General features: G+C 35.4%; 1 protein-coding gene and 6 non-coding genes across 7 annotated transcripts; 1 reads left to right on the top strand and 6 right to left on the bottom strand.

The window, feature by feature from the left end:
* The first annotated feature begins 2,068 nt into the window (after window positions 1–2,068).
* Window positions 2,069–4,662, top strand: rplp1 (ribosomal protein lateral stalk subunit P1). Its single transcript, XM_028461389.1, has 4 exons — window positions 2,069–2,287; window positions 3,368–3,442; window positions 3,535–3,646; window positions 4,528–4,662. Exons 1-4 carry the CDS (start codon window positions 2,216–2,218, stop codon window positions 4,608–4,610), a joined length of 342 nt encoding a protein of 113 aa, XP_028317190.1. The 5' UTR covers window positions 2,069–2,215; the 3' UTR covers window positions 4,611–4,662.
* A 3,330-nt stretch (window positions 4,663–7,992) lies between these two features.
* On the bottom strand, window positions 7,993–8,064 carry trnah-gug (transfer RNA histidin (anticodon GUG)). The gene has a single exon. It is a non-coding gene; the product is annotated as a tRNA-His (tRNA).
* A 355-nt stretch (window positions 8,065–8,419) lies between these two features.
* Window positions 8,420–8,491, bottom strand: trnah-gug (transfer RNA histidin (anticodon GUG)). Its single transcript has one exon. It is a non-coding gene; the product is annotated as a tRNA-His (tRNA).
* Window positions 8,492–9,450: 959 nt separating this feature from the next.
* trnah-gug (transfer RNA histidin (anticodon GUG)) lies at window positions 9,451–9,522 on the bottom strand. The gene has a single exon. It is a non-coding gene; the product is annotated as a tRNA-His (tRNA).
* A 354-nt stretch (window positions 9,523–9,876) lies between these two features.
* Window positions 9,877–9,948, bottom strand: trnah-gug (transfer RNA histidin (anticodon GUG)). The gene has a single exon. It is a non-coding gene; the product is annotated as a tRNA-His (tRNA).
* A 956-nt stretch (window positions 9,949–10,904) lies between these two features.
* trnah-gug (transfer RNA histidin (anticodon GUG)) lies at window positions 10,905–10,976 on the bottom strand. Its single transcript has one exon. It is a non-coding gene; the product is annotated as a tRNA-His (tRNA).
* A 356-nt stretch (window positions 10,977–11,332) lies between these two features.
* Window positions 11,333–11,404, bottom strand: trnah-gug (transfer RNA histidin (anticodon GUG)). Its single transcript has one exon. It is a non-coding gene; the product is annotated as a tRNA-His (tRNA).
* Window positions 11,405–11,663: the final 259 nt, after the last annotated feature.

Raw genomic sequence — 11,663 nt, forward strand, 5'->3', positions numbered from 1 at the left:
TTGAGATGGTTCTGCTCCTTCATTGGAGTCCAGCTGTGTTCATTTAAACTGATTGGACTTGATTAGGAAAGGCACACACCTGTCTATATAAGACCTTACAGCGCATTTCAGAGCAAGTGTGAATCGTGAGGTTGAAGGAACATGCCCAAGGAGCTCAGAGACCGAATAATGGCCAGGCACAGATCTGGCCAAGGTTACAAAATAATTTCTGCAGGCACTCAGGGTTCATAAGAGAACAGTGGCCTCCATGATACTTAAATCAAAGAAGTTTGGTACGACCAGAACTCTTGCTAGACCTGGCCGTGCAGCCAAACTTAGCAAGAGAAGAGCCTTGGTGAGCGAGGTAAAGAAGAACCCAAAGATCACTGTGCCTGAGCTCCAGAGATGCAGTAGGGAGATGGGAGAAAGTTCCACAAAGTCAACTATCACCGCAGCCCTCCACCTGTTGGGGCTTTATGGCAGAGTGGCCAGACGGGAGCCTCTCCTCAATGCAAGACATATGAAAGCCCGCATGGAGTTTGTCAAAAAACACATGAAGGACTCCAAGACTATGAGAAATAAGATTGAACTTTTTGGCGTTAATTCTTAGCGTTATGTGTGGAAAAAACCAGGAACTGCTCATCAGCTGCCCAATACAATCCCAACAGTGAAACATGGTGGTGGCAGCATCATGCTATGGGGTGTTTTTCAGCTGCAGGGACAGGATGACTGGTTGCAATTGAAGGAAAAATGAATGCGTTTAAGTACATAGATATCCTGGAAGAAACCCTCTTCCAGAGTGCTCAGGACCTCAGACTGGGCCGAAGGTTCACCTTCCAACAAGACAATGACCCTAAGCACACAGCTAAAATAACAAAGAAGTGGCTTCAGAACAACTCTGTGACCATTCTTGACTGGCCCAGCCAGAGCCCTCACCTAAACCCAACTGAGCATCTCTGGAGAAACCTGAAAATGGCTGTCCACCAACGTTCACCATCCAACCTGACAGAACTGGAGAGGATCCCTAAATCCAGGTGTGAAAAACTTGTTGCATCATTCCCAAGATGACTCATGGCTGTACGAGCTCAAAAGGGTGTTTCTACTCAATACTGAGCAAAGATATTTCAGTTTTTCTTTTTTTAATAATTTTGCAGAAATTTCTACATTTCTGGTTTTTTTCTGTCAAGATGGGGTGCCGAGTGTACATTAATGAGAAATAAAATGAACTTTTTTTGATTTCAGCAAATGGCTGCAATGGAACGAAGAGTGAAAATTTTAAAGGAGGGTCCGTACCCACTGTATGTCTAGACCTTTGTTATTTTTTGTTTTTATGTACTTTAGACCTCGACAAAGCCTGTTTGGTGGATGTGGAAATATTGCTCCTTTATAGTGACACATGCTTAAAAATCTATTTTTTTGTGTTAACTCCAAATCTTTGAGTTTAAAATTCAAAATGCTTAGTGTTTTTAAGATAAAATTGATGTTTTCCAAATATAACCTAACAATGAAATAAAATAATAAACTTTGAAAATGTATTTCTAAAGAATTTGCAAGTAGTCTAAATGTTAATATTAGTGTTAACAGTCAAACATTGTGATGCACTGTCGGTATTATGGGAGGTGATGAGTATAGTACAGTTTTACATTTTGTAATTTGCTTTTAAACGTACCAATATTTCATAGGTATTGGGGCAACATTTAGTTGAAAGTTGTAAATCTGTGACACATTTAGTTATGAATTTTCAAAATGTAAACTTAAAGGAAAAAAAAATGCAATAAACAACTGAGCCTTCGGGTTTGAAAAAAAAAAAAAAAAAAATGCAGGATTGAGATGACAAAAATGTAGAGATTATTAACTAAAACGCGCATTCTAATAAAGTAATGACATTTTTAGGTTTATATATTTTTATTGAACAAGTGCAAATAAAATTAAAAAGGCACCTTTCACATTTATACGGATTATAAACAAAGCTGAAAGACAACAACGTAGATCCACTTGAAACATCAAAAAACGTCTTTTGGTGCCTGATGTTTCCTGCGTGATTACATCATCACGTATGCGTCATGACGCTGGGTACATAAGATAAGGTTCCGCCCTCCGCCCTCCCTTTCCCGTGCAGGAAGTGCTCGTGCCTAAGGTGTTTGGTTCTTCACTCGAAGCTAAGGCCCGCAATCCGGCGACTAGCACCGTTAAAATTAGGCATCCATCCCCACAAACTTGATCTAAATCATCTACGATGGCTTCTGTATCTGAACTGGCTTGTATTTACTCCGCTCTGATCCTCCATGACGATGAAGTCACTGTCACGGTAAATGTGCCCGTTTATTAACAAGAGCGGCTCCTTGTGGCTGTCTGGCCAACAAATACACGTGTTTAACGTTGATTTTAACATACATTAAAACTATATTTAAAGTTATTAATAGCTGTATTTATTATTTGTGTAGTTGTAGTCACTAATTACGTGGGGAACGTGAAAGCCGCGCACCGGCAAAAATAAAAATGGCGGCCTGCTTAGTGCTAACATACGGCTAACATTCATCTTGTACACCGTTACTGCTCCTCGGGTTACTTGTGTGCTTTTAGACTTTAAAATAGGCGTGACATGTTTTAACGTTATTCACGTGTTAAACCTGGTCTCATTGATCAGCGTGAAATCTTATTACTTTAACTGACTGTCAGATGTAATAAGTTACTGCTACACGTGGGTGCTGTAAACCTACCTGATGATTGACACGTTGTCACATTGATGTGAAACTTGGAACACAACAGAAAAAATATCTGGATATATTTTAATCTTATTTACTCTAGGTGTTTCCCCAATGCTAAATTTTTGGTACACGCAGCCGATATTGTAGCCTTGTTGTTGGTAGATGTCTATCAGCACGAATCATTATACTTTTGAGTTTGTAGTGTGGAATGTTGTGCAAAAATAACAGTTTCTTTTTTCTTAACTTAAGCATGTTTTACAATTGAATAAATTTAGTAGGGCTGGGTGATTTTGCCTTAAAAACACTGATTTTTTTAAAGTTACTTAATTGTGACATCAAATATATTGTCAAAAGTGCAACTTTATTGCTGTGATTGTGAAAAGTTAAAATGCATAGAACAATTCCAAAATAAAAAGTAAATGAGGCTCTGTCAGTCAACAATTTCAAGCTTTAACCCAGGTTTAAGCAAAAGTACAACAGCAACTTCACAGTAGCTTAAATTTTCTGATTAAGAAATCAGATGGCAACATATTGTTGATTAATTTTCATATAAACACTTCACAACTGTATTGTATACCTAAAATGTATTGACTATTAATCTAGTTTAAATAAAACATAATGTGTATATATATCAATGCAAACTTATCTAAATTGTTTTTTTTATTATTTTTAACATTCAGGAGGACAAGCTGAACGCTCTGATCAAGGCAGCTGGAGTAACCGTGGAGCCCTTCTGGCCAAGTCTGTTTGCCAAGGTGCGTTCAACAACCATTCATTACTAATAATTTTTCTGCACTAGTTTGTGATTTTTGCACATTTTTACAATAATTCACGTGTTTTGCTGTAGGCCCTGTCCAGCGTCGACATCGGCAGTCTGATCTGCAACGTTGGAGCTGGAGGTGGAGCTCCAGCTGGAGCACCTGCAGCTGGAGGATCTACCGCTGCTGCTGATGCTCCAGGTAAATATTATTACACTCATCCCTTATTGGTCAATGCTTGAGGTTGTTGTGACTAGTGCTCTCAAGAGATAATTAAAAAAAAGTGCAATTAATTAATAATGCTCTGTAATTAACTAGTCTCTTTTTAATTTCACCTGAAAACTGATGAGAAACGCCCTCAACTTGAGTTATTTTCATTTAAATGACATTGTGGCAGATCAAAACATTGATATGTAACGATATAAAGTGGCTTTATAAAGTCATTGTTTTTAACAGATGCAGGTGTGCAATTTACATGATATATTAGAAATATGATAGAAAATACAAATTAAATAAAACGTCATATGTAGTGCTATAAGTTGGCACATCGTACACAGTAATACCGCATTTCTGACACCAATCTTGGTGCTTTTTTCTCTCCTTCAGATGATAATATTTATTCAGTGAGTTTGTTCATTTGTCAGACACGTCGTGCTCACAGCATGTAGCAGTTAGGACTGTCCGTGTGTCTGCACCAGCTGCTACATGTTTAGCATTGAGGTGCTTGCGGTGCTGTAAAGCTATGGCGATAAGGCAAACTCTCTCTTACACAATTTGCACACTACTGGGCTTTAGTTTTTATTGTTTTTAAAAGCCAAAATTAACTCAAACGAAGCTGTGCAGCTCGGCAGTCTCTTGCCCTGTGCATCGGTGTTATTGGTATACCGAGAACTCTTGTGATGAGAGGTTCTGTGCTGTTTGGAGTGCTAAAAAAGCAATTAACGGCGTTATTTTTTGCTTGTTATTTTTAATTAATCGCAATTAACGTGTTAAAGTGACAGCCCTCGTTGTGACCGTGACTTTATTATATGTTGTTACGTTCCTATAGATGTGATTTAATATGCATGTTTTTCCTCTTACAGCCAAGGAGGAGGAGAAGAAAGAAGAGAAGAAGGAAGAGTCTGAGGAGTCCGATGACGACATGGGCTTTGGTCTCTTTGATTAAGACTGTTTTTCAACTAAAAAAAACAAAATAAAAGTGTGAAAATGACTGGTTACTCTTGCTCATTCTGTTGAATTATTGATTATTAACATTTCCACAACTATTATTCTGCTCTCAACATTGTTGCTGTGAAAGAAATACTATGATTAGATGTCTCGATACAACTTTCTTATTTCCGATATGATACTGATATTGCAGCCTTGCGTATCGGCCGATATTGATCCGATATCAGCATGAATTATGCATACTTTTTGTTTTGTTTCTTTAATAAAAAAAATTTACTTATTTTGTAGTGTGGAATGTAAAAGGTTTGATCTAGTCAGCAACAGTAGGTATGAGAAAAACACTTATTATTAACCAACTGTTACATACATTTTAACCTTCATAATATCTACAGTATTCAACAATAAATAATAAAAAAATTTGGGTAGTGGGGTGGGGGGTTGGAGAATTCCGAAGTTTGAATAATATCGGATTGGGACACCACTGATTAACTTGAACATTAGTTAAAAAGCTACTTTTGTGGTTACGGTACTCAAAATACTTTACTGTAGGATTGGTCGTAATAATGTTGAGCATAAATCTAAATTCCTGATCAGTTTGTAAACCTAGATGCTTCGGAAAAACAGTCATTATTTACTGCAGGACAAACTAAATTGCATTCACGCGCATCATAATGGCTGTTTATCAACCTGTGTTGTAATGTGTAGGTAAGTTGACATATTTATCAGTATTAGTTACTCTTGTAATTACTGGAGAAAGCTACTTGAATGCAGAAGGAATTTAATGTTTCTATAATATCAGGCAGGGAGTCCAGCTTCAATTTGTTTACAAAAACGAAAAAACAAGTATATATAACTTATACTTGTTTTTTTTTCTTTTTTAAACCATACTTATATAAGTATGGTTTAAAAGTAACGAATCAATTTATTTGAGCAAAGTTATATTTATTTGTGGAATACATCTAGTGACACACAACTAATATAAAACAAATACACAACTATTAAAAACATATATACACAACTATTAAAAACATAATACACAACTATTAAACACACAAAAACATAAATACACGACTATTATAAAATGTAAATACACAACTGTTAAACACAAACACAACTATTAAAAACAAATACACAACTATTATAAAACGTAAATACACAGCTGTTAAACACAAATACACAACTAATATAAAACAAATACACAACTATTAAAAACATAATACACAACTATTAAACACACAAAAACATAAATACACAACTATTATAAAATGTAAATACACAACTGTTAAACACAAACACAACTATTAAAAACAAATACACAACTATTATAAAACGTAAATACACAGCTGTTAAACACAAATGCACAACTAATATAAAACATAAATACACAACTATTAAAAACATAATACACAACTATTAAACACACAAATACACAAAAACATAAATACATAACTATTAAACACAAATACACAACTATTAAAAAGCATAAACACACAACTATAATAAAACATAAATACACAACTATTAAAAACATAAATACACAACTATTATAAAACATAAATACACAACTATTGAAAAGCATAAACACACAACTATTAAACATAAACACACAACTAATATAAAACATAAATACACAACTATTAAAAACATAAATACACAACTATTAAACACACAAATACACAAAAACATAAATACATAACTATTAAACACAAATACACAACTATTAAAAAGCATAAACACACAACTATAATAAAACATAAATACACAACTATTAAAAACATAAACACACAACTATTATAAAACATAAATACACAACTATTGAAAAGCATAAACACACAACTATTAAACATAAACACACAACTAATATAAAACAAATACACAACTGTTAAAAACATAATACACAACTATTAAACACACAAATACACAACTATTTAAAACATAAATACACATCTATTAAACACAGACACAACTATTAAACACAAATACACAACTATTAAAAAGCATCAACACACAACTATTATACATCAACACACAACTATAAACTGAATAAATAAACTGAATAAATAGCTAAAATAAATAAATAATAAAACATAAATACACAACTATTAAAAACATAAACACACAACTATTATAAAACATAAATACACAACTATTAAAAACACAATACACAGCTATTAAACACACAAACACACAACTAATAAACATACAACTATTAAACACATAAATACACAACTATTAAACATATAAATAAATCTCTCTTTTTCTGACTGCTATCCACTAGGGCTCAACAGCGCCCCCAAAATCCGGCTAGTGGCCAAAAATATATCACATCCGTAGTGATAAGTACTACCAGAGAGAATGAATGGGAAAAGTTAAATCACGGCCCTCGCGCGGGAGTCTTGGAGGCCCCCGATTTGAAACCGGGTGGAAACAATAATTTACAGTCAAACTGTATGTGAGAACATGTTTTATTTTGATGGCATCAGATCAATATCAAACATGAGGAGAGATCATTGTTACCGTTCTACACGACACGTTGTAATCATATTGGATACGTGAGTTTTGGATCTCAACATAATCGATTATACGATTATATACATGCAATACAAGGATCATCCACCATGGGGCAGTATTTAGTTCAGCAGAGACCTTGTCATGAGGAAATGAGGAAAGATGCACAGGTGGTTTTAGAGGAAGAACTTTTCCAATTTTGAAAAGACTAAGGTAAGAAAAACTTTATTTTTTTAAACTGAAATATCAATGGGAAGAGTTATTGGGTTGATACAATGTGATATTAGTTTATATTTCATCATTTCTGTTTTAGCAAAACCGTGTTGAAAACGGTGTATCAGATTCCAGCATGTATATGAGATCATAACTCTAAATCAGTCAATCATCATTTTATTGTATTTCATGCATTTTATATATATATATATAGATATAATTTTTTTGTTTTTTCAAGTAGACTAAATAAATGTTTAAATTGCATAATTTGGTTACCAACACAGGGAACTTTGGACCAGTTCACATGCATGGACACGTCTCTATTTGTCTCATTCAAATCAATGTAAGCAGTCCTGTGCAGGCCACTATGTCCATGTGTACTGTGAGAGATGATGAGTGTTTTCAGGCCAACCACCACCATGCTTGTTCATAGGAACCAATAAAAGGCTCCAGCTTTAAATTATTTGAATTTTTTGTAATTTAGGCTTTACAGGGTTATAAATAAAATAATAATAATAATAATAATAATAATAATAATAATGTGAGCTGCTACTAAACAAAGTACCACAAAGTGTGTTTAGCAGTTAAAATGGCCGATAAGTTCAGCGTGTTTTCAATATTGTGTGCGTCAACACATTTTATCATCATCTTTTAAAATGTGCCGTGACCCGGATTCGAACCGGGGTTGCTGCGGCCACAACGCAGAGTACTAACCTCTATACGATCACGGCTGATGAAACATCACTGAAAAGTCACACTGCTAATCATAATAGTGTGATACCTATGTAATGTATAAATATACAGTGTCTGTTAACTCATTCATATTGACATAAAAACTGACACCAAACATCTCTAATGTATTTATCATTTATCTGTGTTTTTCTTGAGGTAGTTTTTGAAAGCATGAGTTCCTTTGCAGTGATCAGTGAAGCTGGTCTGGTTTAACAGATGAAATGGTTAATAAGTTTGGCCTGTTTCAAAGCTTTTAATTCTCTATTGTGTGTGTCGAGATAAATCAACATGTAAATCTACTTCTCAACTGCATTGTGTGCGTACGCTCACATTTTATCATCATCTTTTAAAATGTGCCGTGACCCGGATTCGAACCGGGGTTGCTGCGGCCACAACGCAGAGTACTAACCTCTATACGATCACGGCTGATGGTAAATCAATGAAAAGTCACACTGCTAATCATTATAGTATGATACCTATATAATGTATAATTTAAGAAAAACATACAGTGTCTGTTTATATTGCCTTGCGTAAAATATTTGCACGGCGTCATTTTTATTAATAATCAAACACTATCATAAAATTGCTGCTGCCACAGCACAGGAGAAGCCGGCTTGAGGTTGATTATTTTTAACTGTATAAGAATCACACAGCACAATAGCATGCCGCATTGAGCTCCGTCTGAACTGCGTACTGCAGTCAGGGGTACTTTGAACACAGAGTACAAACCTCTATACGATTGCTGCTGATAACCACTTGAGACACCACAACATCATCAAAATGAGGCGTTACATTGAAATTAGGCTTAATCTGTTAATTCCAAGGATATGTCTATACTGTACATATCATGACCAAAAATGAGGTTGAGGGGCACGGGTCTACGTACTCACTGTATATATCCACTAATATTGGAAACTTAGTATTGGGCAATCTCTGCAAAAAATCTGATACCGAACATCTCTAATGTATTTATCTTTTATCACAGGATTAAATCTATTTCCATGTAGAATCCTCACTTTTAGATGTTAATATATATCATGTCAGTGCTATCAGACTAGCAGTCATCTTTTCTACAGCCGTGATCGTATAGAGGTTAGTACTCTGCGTTGTGGCCACAGCAACCCCGGTTCGAATCGGGGTCACGGCAAATTTTAAGTGCTGCCAGTTACTGTTCAGCTGAACAGATAATTAATTACCACCTTTGATCTTACAGTGTTTTCCTTGATGTAGTTTTGGAAAGATTGTGTTCAAGCAGTTAAAATGGCTAATAAGATTGTCGTGTTTCCAAAGCTTTATTATGTGCGTCGAGAGGAATCAACCTGTAAACCTAATTGTCAACTGCATTGTGTGCGTACGCTCACATTTTATCAACATTTTTTAAAATATGCCGTGACCCGGATTCGAACCGGGGTTGCTGCGGCCACAACGCAGAGTACTAACCTCTATACGATCACGGCTGATGAAACAGCACTGAAAAGTCACACTGCTAATCATAATAGTGTGATACCTATGTAATGTATAAATATACAGTGTCTGTTAACTCATTCATATTGACATAAAACTGATACCAAACATCTCTAATGTATTTATCATTTATCTGTGTTTTTCTTGAGGTAGTTTTTGAAAGCATGAGTTCCTTTGCAGTGATCAGTGAAGCTGGTCTGGTTTAACAGATGAAATGGTTAATAAGTTTGGCCTGTTTCAAAGCTTTTAATTCTCTATTGTGTGTGTCGAGATAAATCAACATGTAAATCTACTTCTCAAGTCCATTGTGTGCGTACGCTCACATTTTATCATCATCTTTTAAAATGTGCCGTGACCCGGATTCGAACCAGGGTTGCTGCGGCCACAACGCAGAGTACTAACCTCTATACGATCACGGCTGATGGTAAGTCAATGAAAAGTCACACTGCTAATCACCATTGTATGATACCTATATAATGTATACATTAAGAAAAACATACAGTGTCTGTTTATATTGCCTTGCGTAAAATATTTGCACGGCGTAATTTTTATTAATAATCAAACACTATCATAAAATTGCTGCTGCCACAGCACAGGAGAAGGTTGAGGTTGATTATTTTTAACTGTATAAGAATCACACAGCACAATAGCATGCCGCATTGAGCTCCGTCCGAACTGCGTACTGCAGTCAGGGGTACTTTGAACACAGAGTACAAACCTCTATACGATTACTGCTGATAACCACTTGAGACACCACAACATCATCAAAATGAGGCGTTACATTGAAATTAGGCTTAATCTGTTAATTCCAAGGATATATCTATACTGTACATATCATGACCAAAAATGAGGTTGAGGGGCACGTGTCTATGTACTCACTGTATATATCCACTAATATCGGAAACTTAGTATTGGGCAATCTCTGCAAAAAATCTGATAACGAACATCTCTAATGTATTTATCTTTTATCACAGGATTAAATCTATTTCCATGTAGAATCCTCACTTTTAGATGTTAATATATGTCATGTTAGTGCTATCAGACTAGCAGTCATGTTCTCTACAGCCGTGATCGTATAGAGGTTAGTACTCTGCGTTGTGGCCCCAGCAACCCCGGTTCAAATCCAGGTCATGGCACATTCTAAGTGTTGCCAGTTACTGTTCAGCTGAACAGATAATTTATTACCACCTTTGATCTTACAGTGTTTTCCTTGAAGTAGGTTTGTAAAGATTGTGTTCAAGCAGCTAAAATGGCAAATAAGATTGTCATGTTTCCAAAGCTTTATTATGTGCGTCGAGAGGAATCAACCTGTAAACCTAATTGTCAACTGCATTGTGTGCGTACGCTCACATTTTATCAACATTTTTTTAAAATGTGCCGTGACCCGGATTCGAACCGGGGTTGCTGCGGCCACAACGCAGAGTACTAACCTCTATACGATCACGGCTGATGATACACCACTGAAAAGTCACACTGTTAATCATAATAGTGTGATACCTATGTAATGTATAAATATACAGTGTCTGTTAACTCATTCATATTGACATAAAAACTGATACCAAACATCTCTAATGTATTTATCATTTATCTGTGTTTTTCTTGAGGTAGTTTTTGAAAGCATGAGTTCCTTTGCAGTGATCAGTGAAGCTGGTGTGGTTTAACAGATGAAATGGTTAATAAGTTTGGCCTGTTTCAAAGCTTTTAATGCTTTATTATGTGTATCGAGATAAATCAACATGTAAATCTACTTCTCAAGTCCATTGTGTGTGTACGCTCACATCTTATCAACATCCTTTAAAAATTTGCCGCGACCCGGTTTCGAACCGGGGTTGCTGCGGCCACAACGCAGAGTACTAACCTCTATACGATCACGGCTGATGGTAAGTCAATGAAAAGTCACACTACTAATCATTATAGTATGATACCTATATAATGTATAAATTAAGAAAAACATACAGTCTGTTATTTTCAATATTTTATATTGAATTTGTTTATAATCCCTTGCTTAACATATTTGCACGGCATCATTTTTATTAATAATCAAAAAATATCATAAAACTATGCCATGACCCAGATTTAAACTAGGGTTGCTGCAACCACAATGCAGAATACTAACCGCTATACGATCACAGCT

This window comes from Gouania willdenowi, chromosome 11, assembly GCF_900634775.1.
Source record: "Gouania willdenowi chromosome 11, fGouWil2.1, whole genome shotgun sequence".
Lineage (NCBI taxonomy): Eukaryota > Metazoa > Chordata > Actinopteri > Blenniiformes > Gobiesocidae > Gouania > Gouania willdenowi.

Coding starts and splice junctions, on each gene's coding strand:
- rplp1 (XM_028461389.1), top strand. CDS start 2,216: ATGGCTTCTGTATCTGAACTGGCTTGTATTTACTCCGCTCTGATCCTC. Junction 3,443..3,534: donor GGCCAAGTCTGTTTGCCAAG/GTGCGTTCAACA, acceptor GTTTTGCTGTAG/GCCCTGTCCAGCGTCGACAT. Junction 3,647..4,527: donor CGCTGCTGCTGATGCTCCAG/GTAAATATTATT, acceptor TTCCTCTTACAG/CCAAGGAGGAGGAGAAGAAA.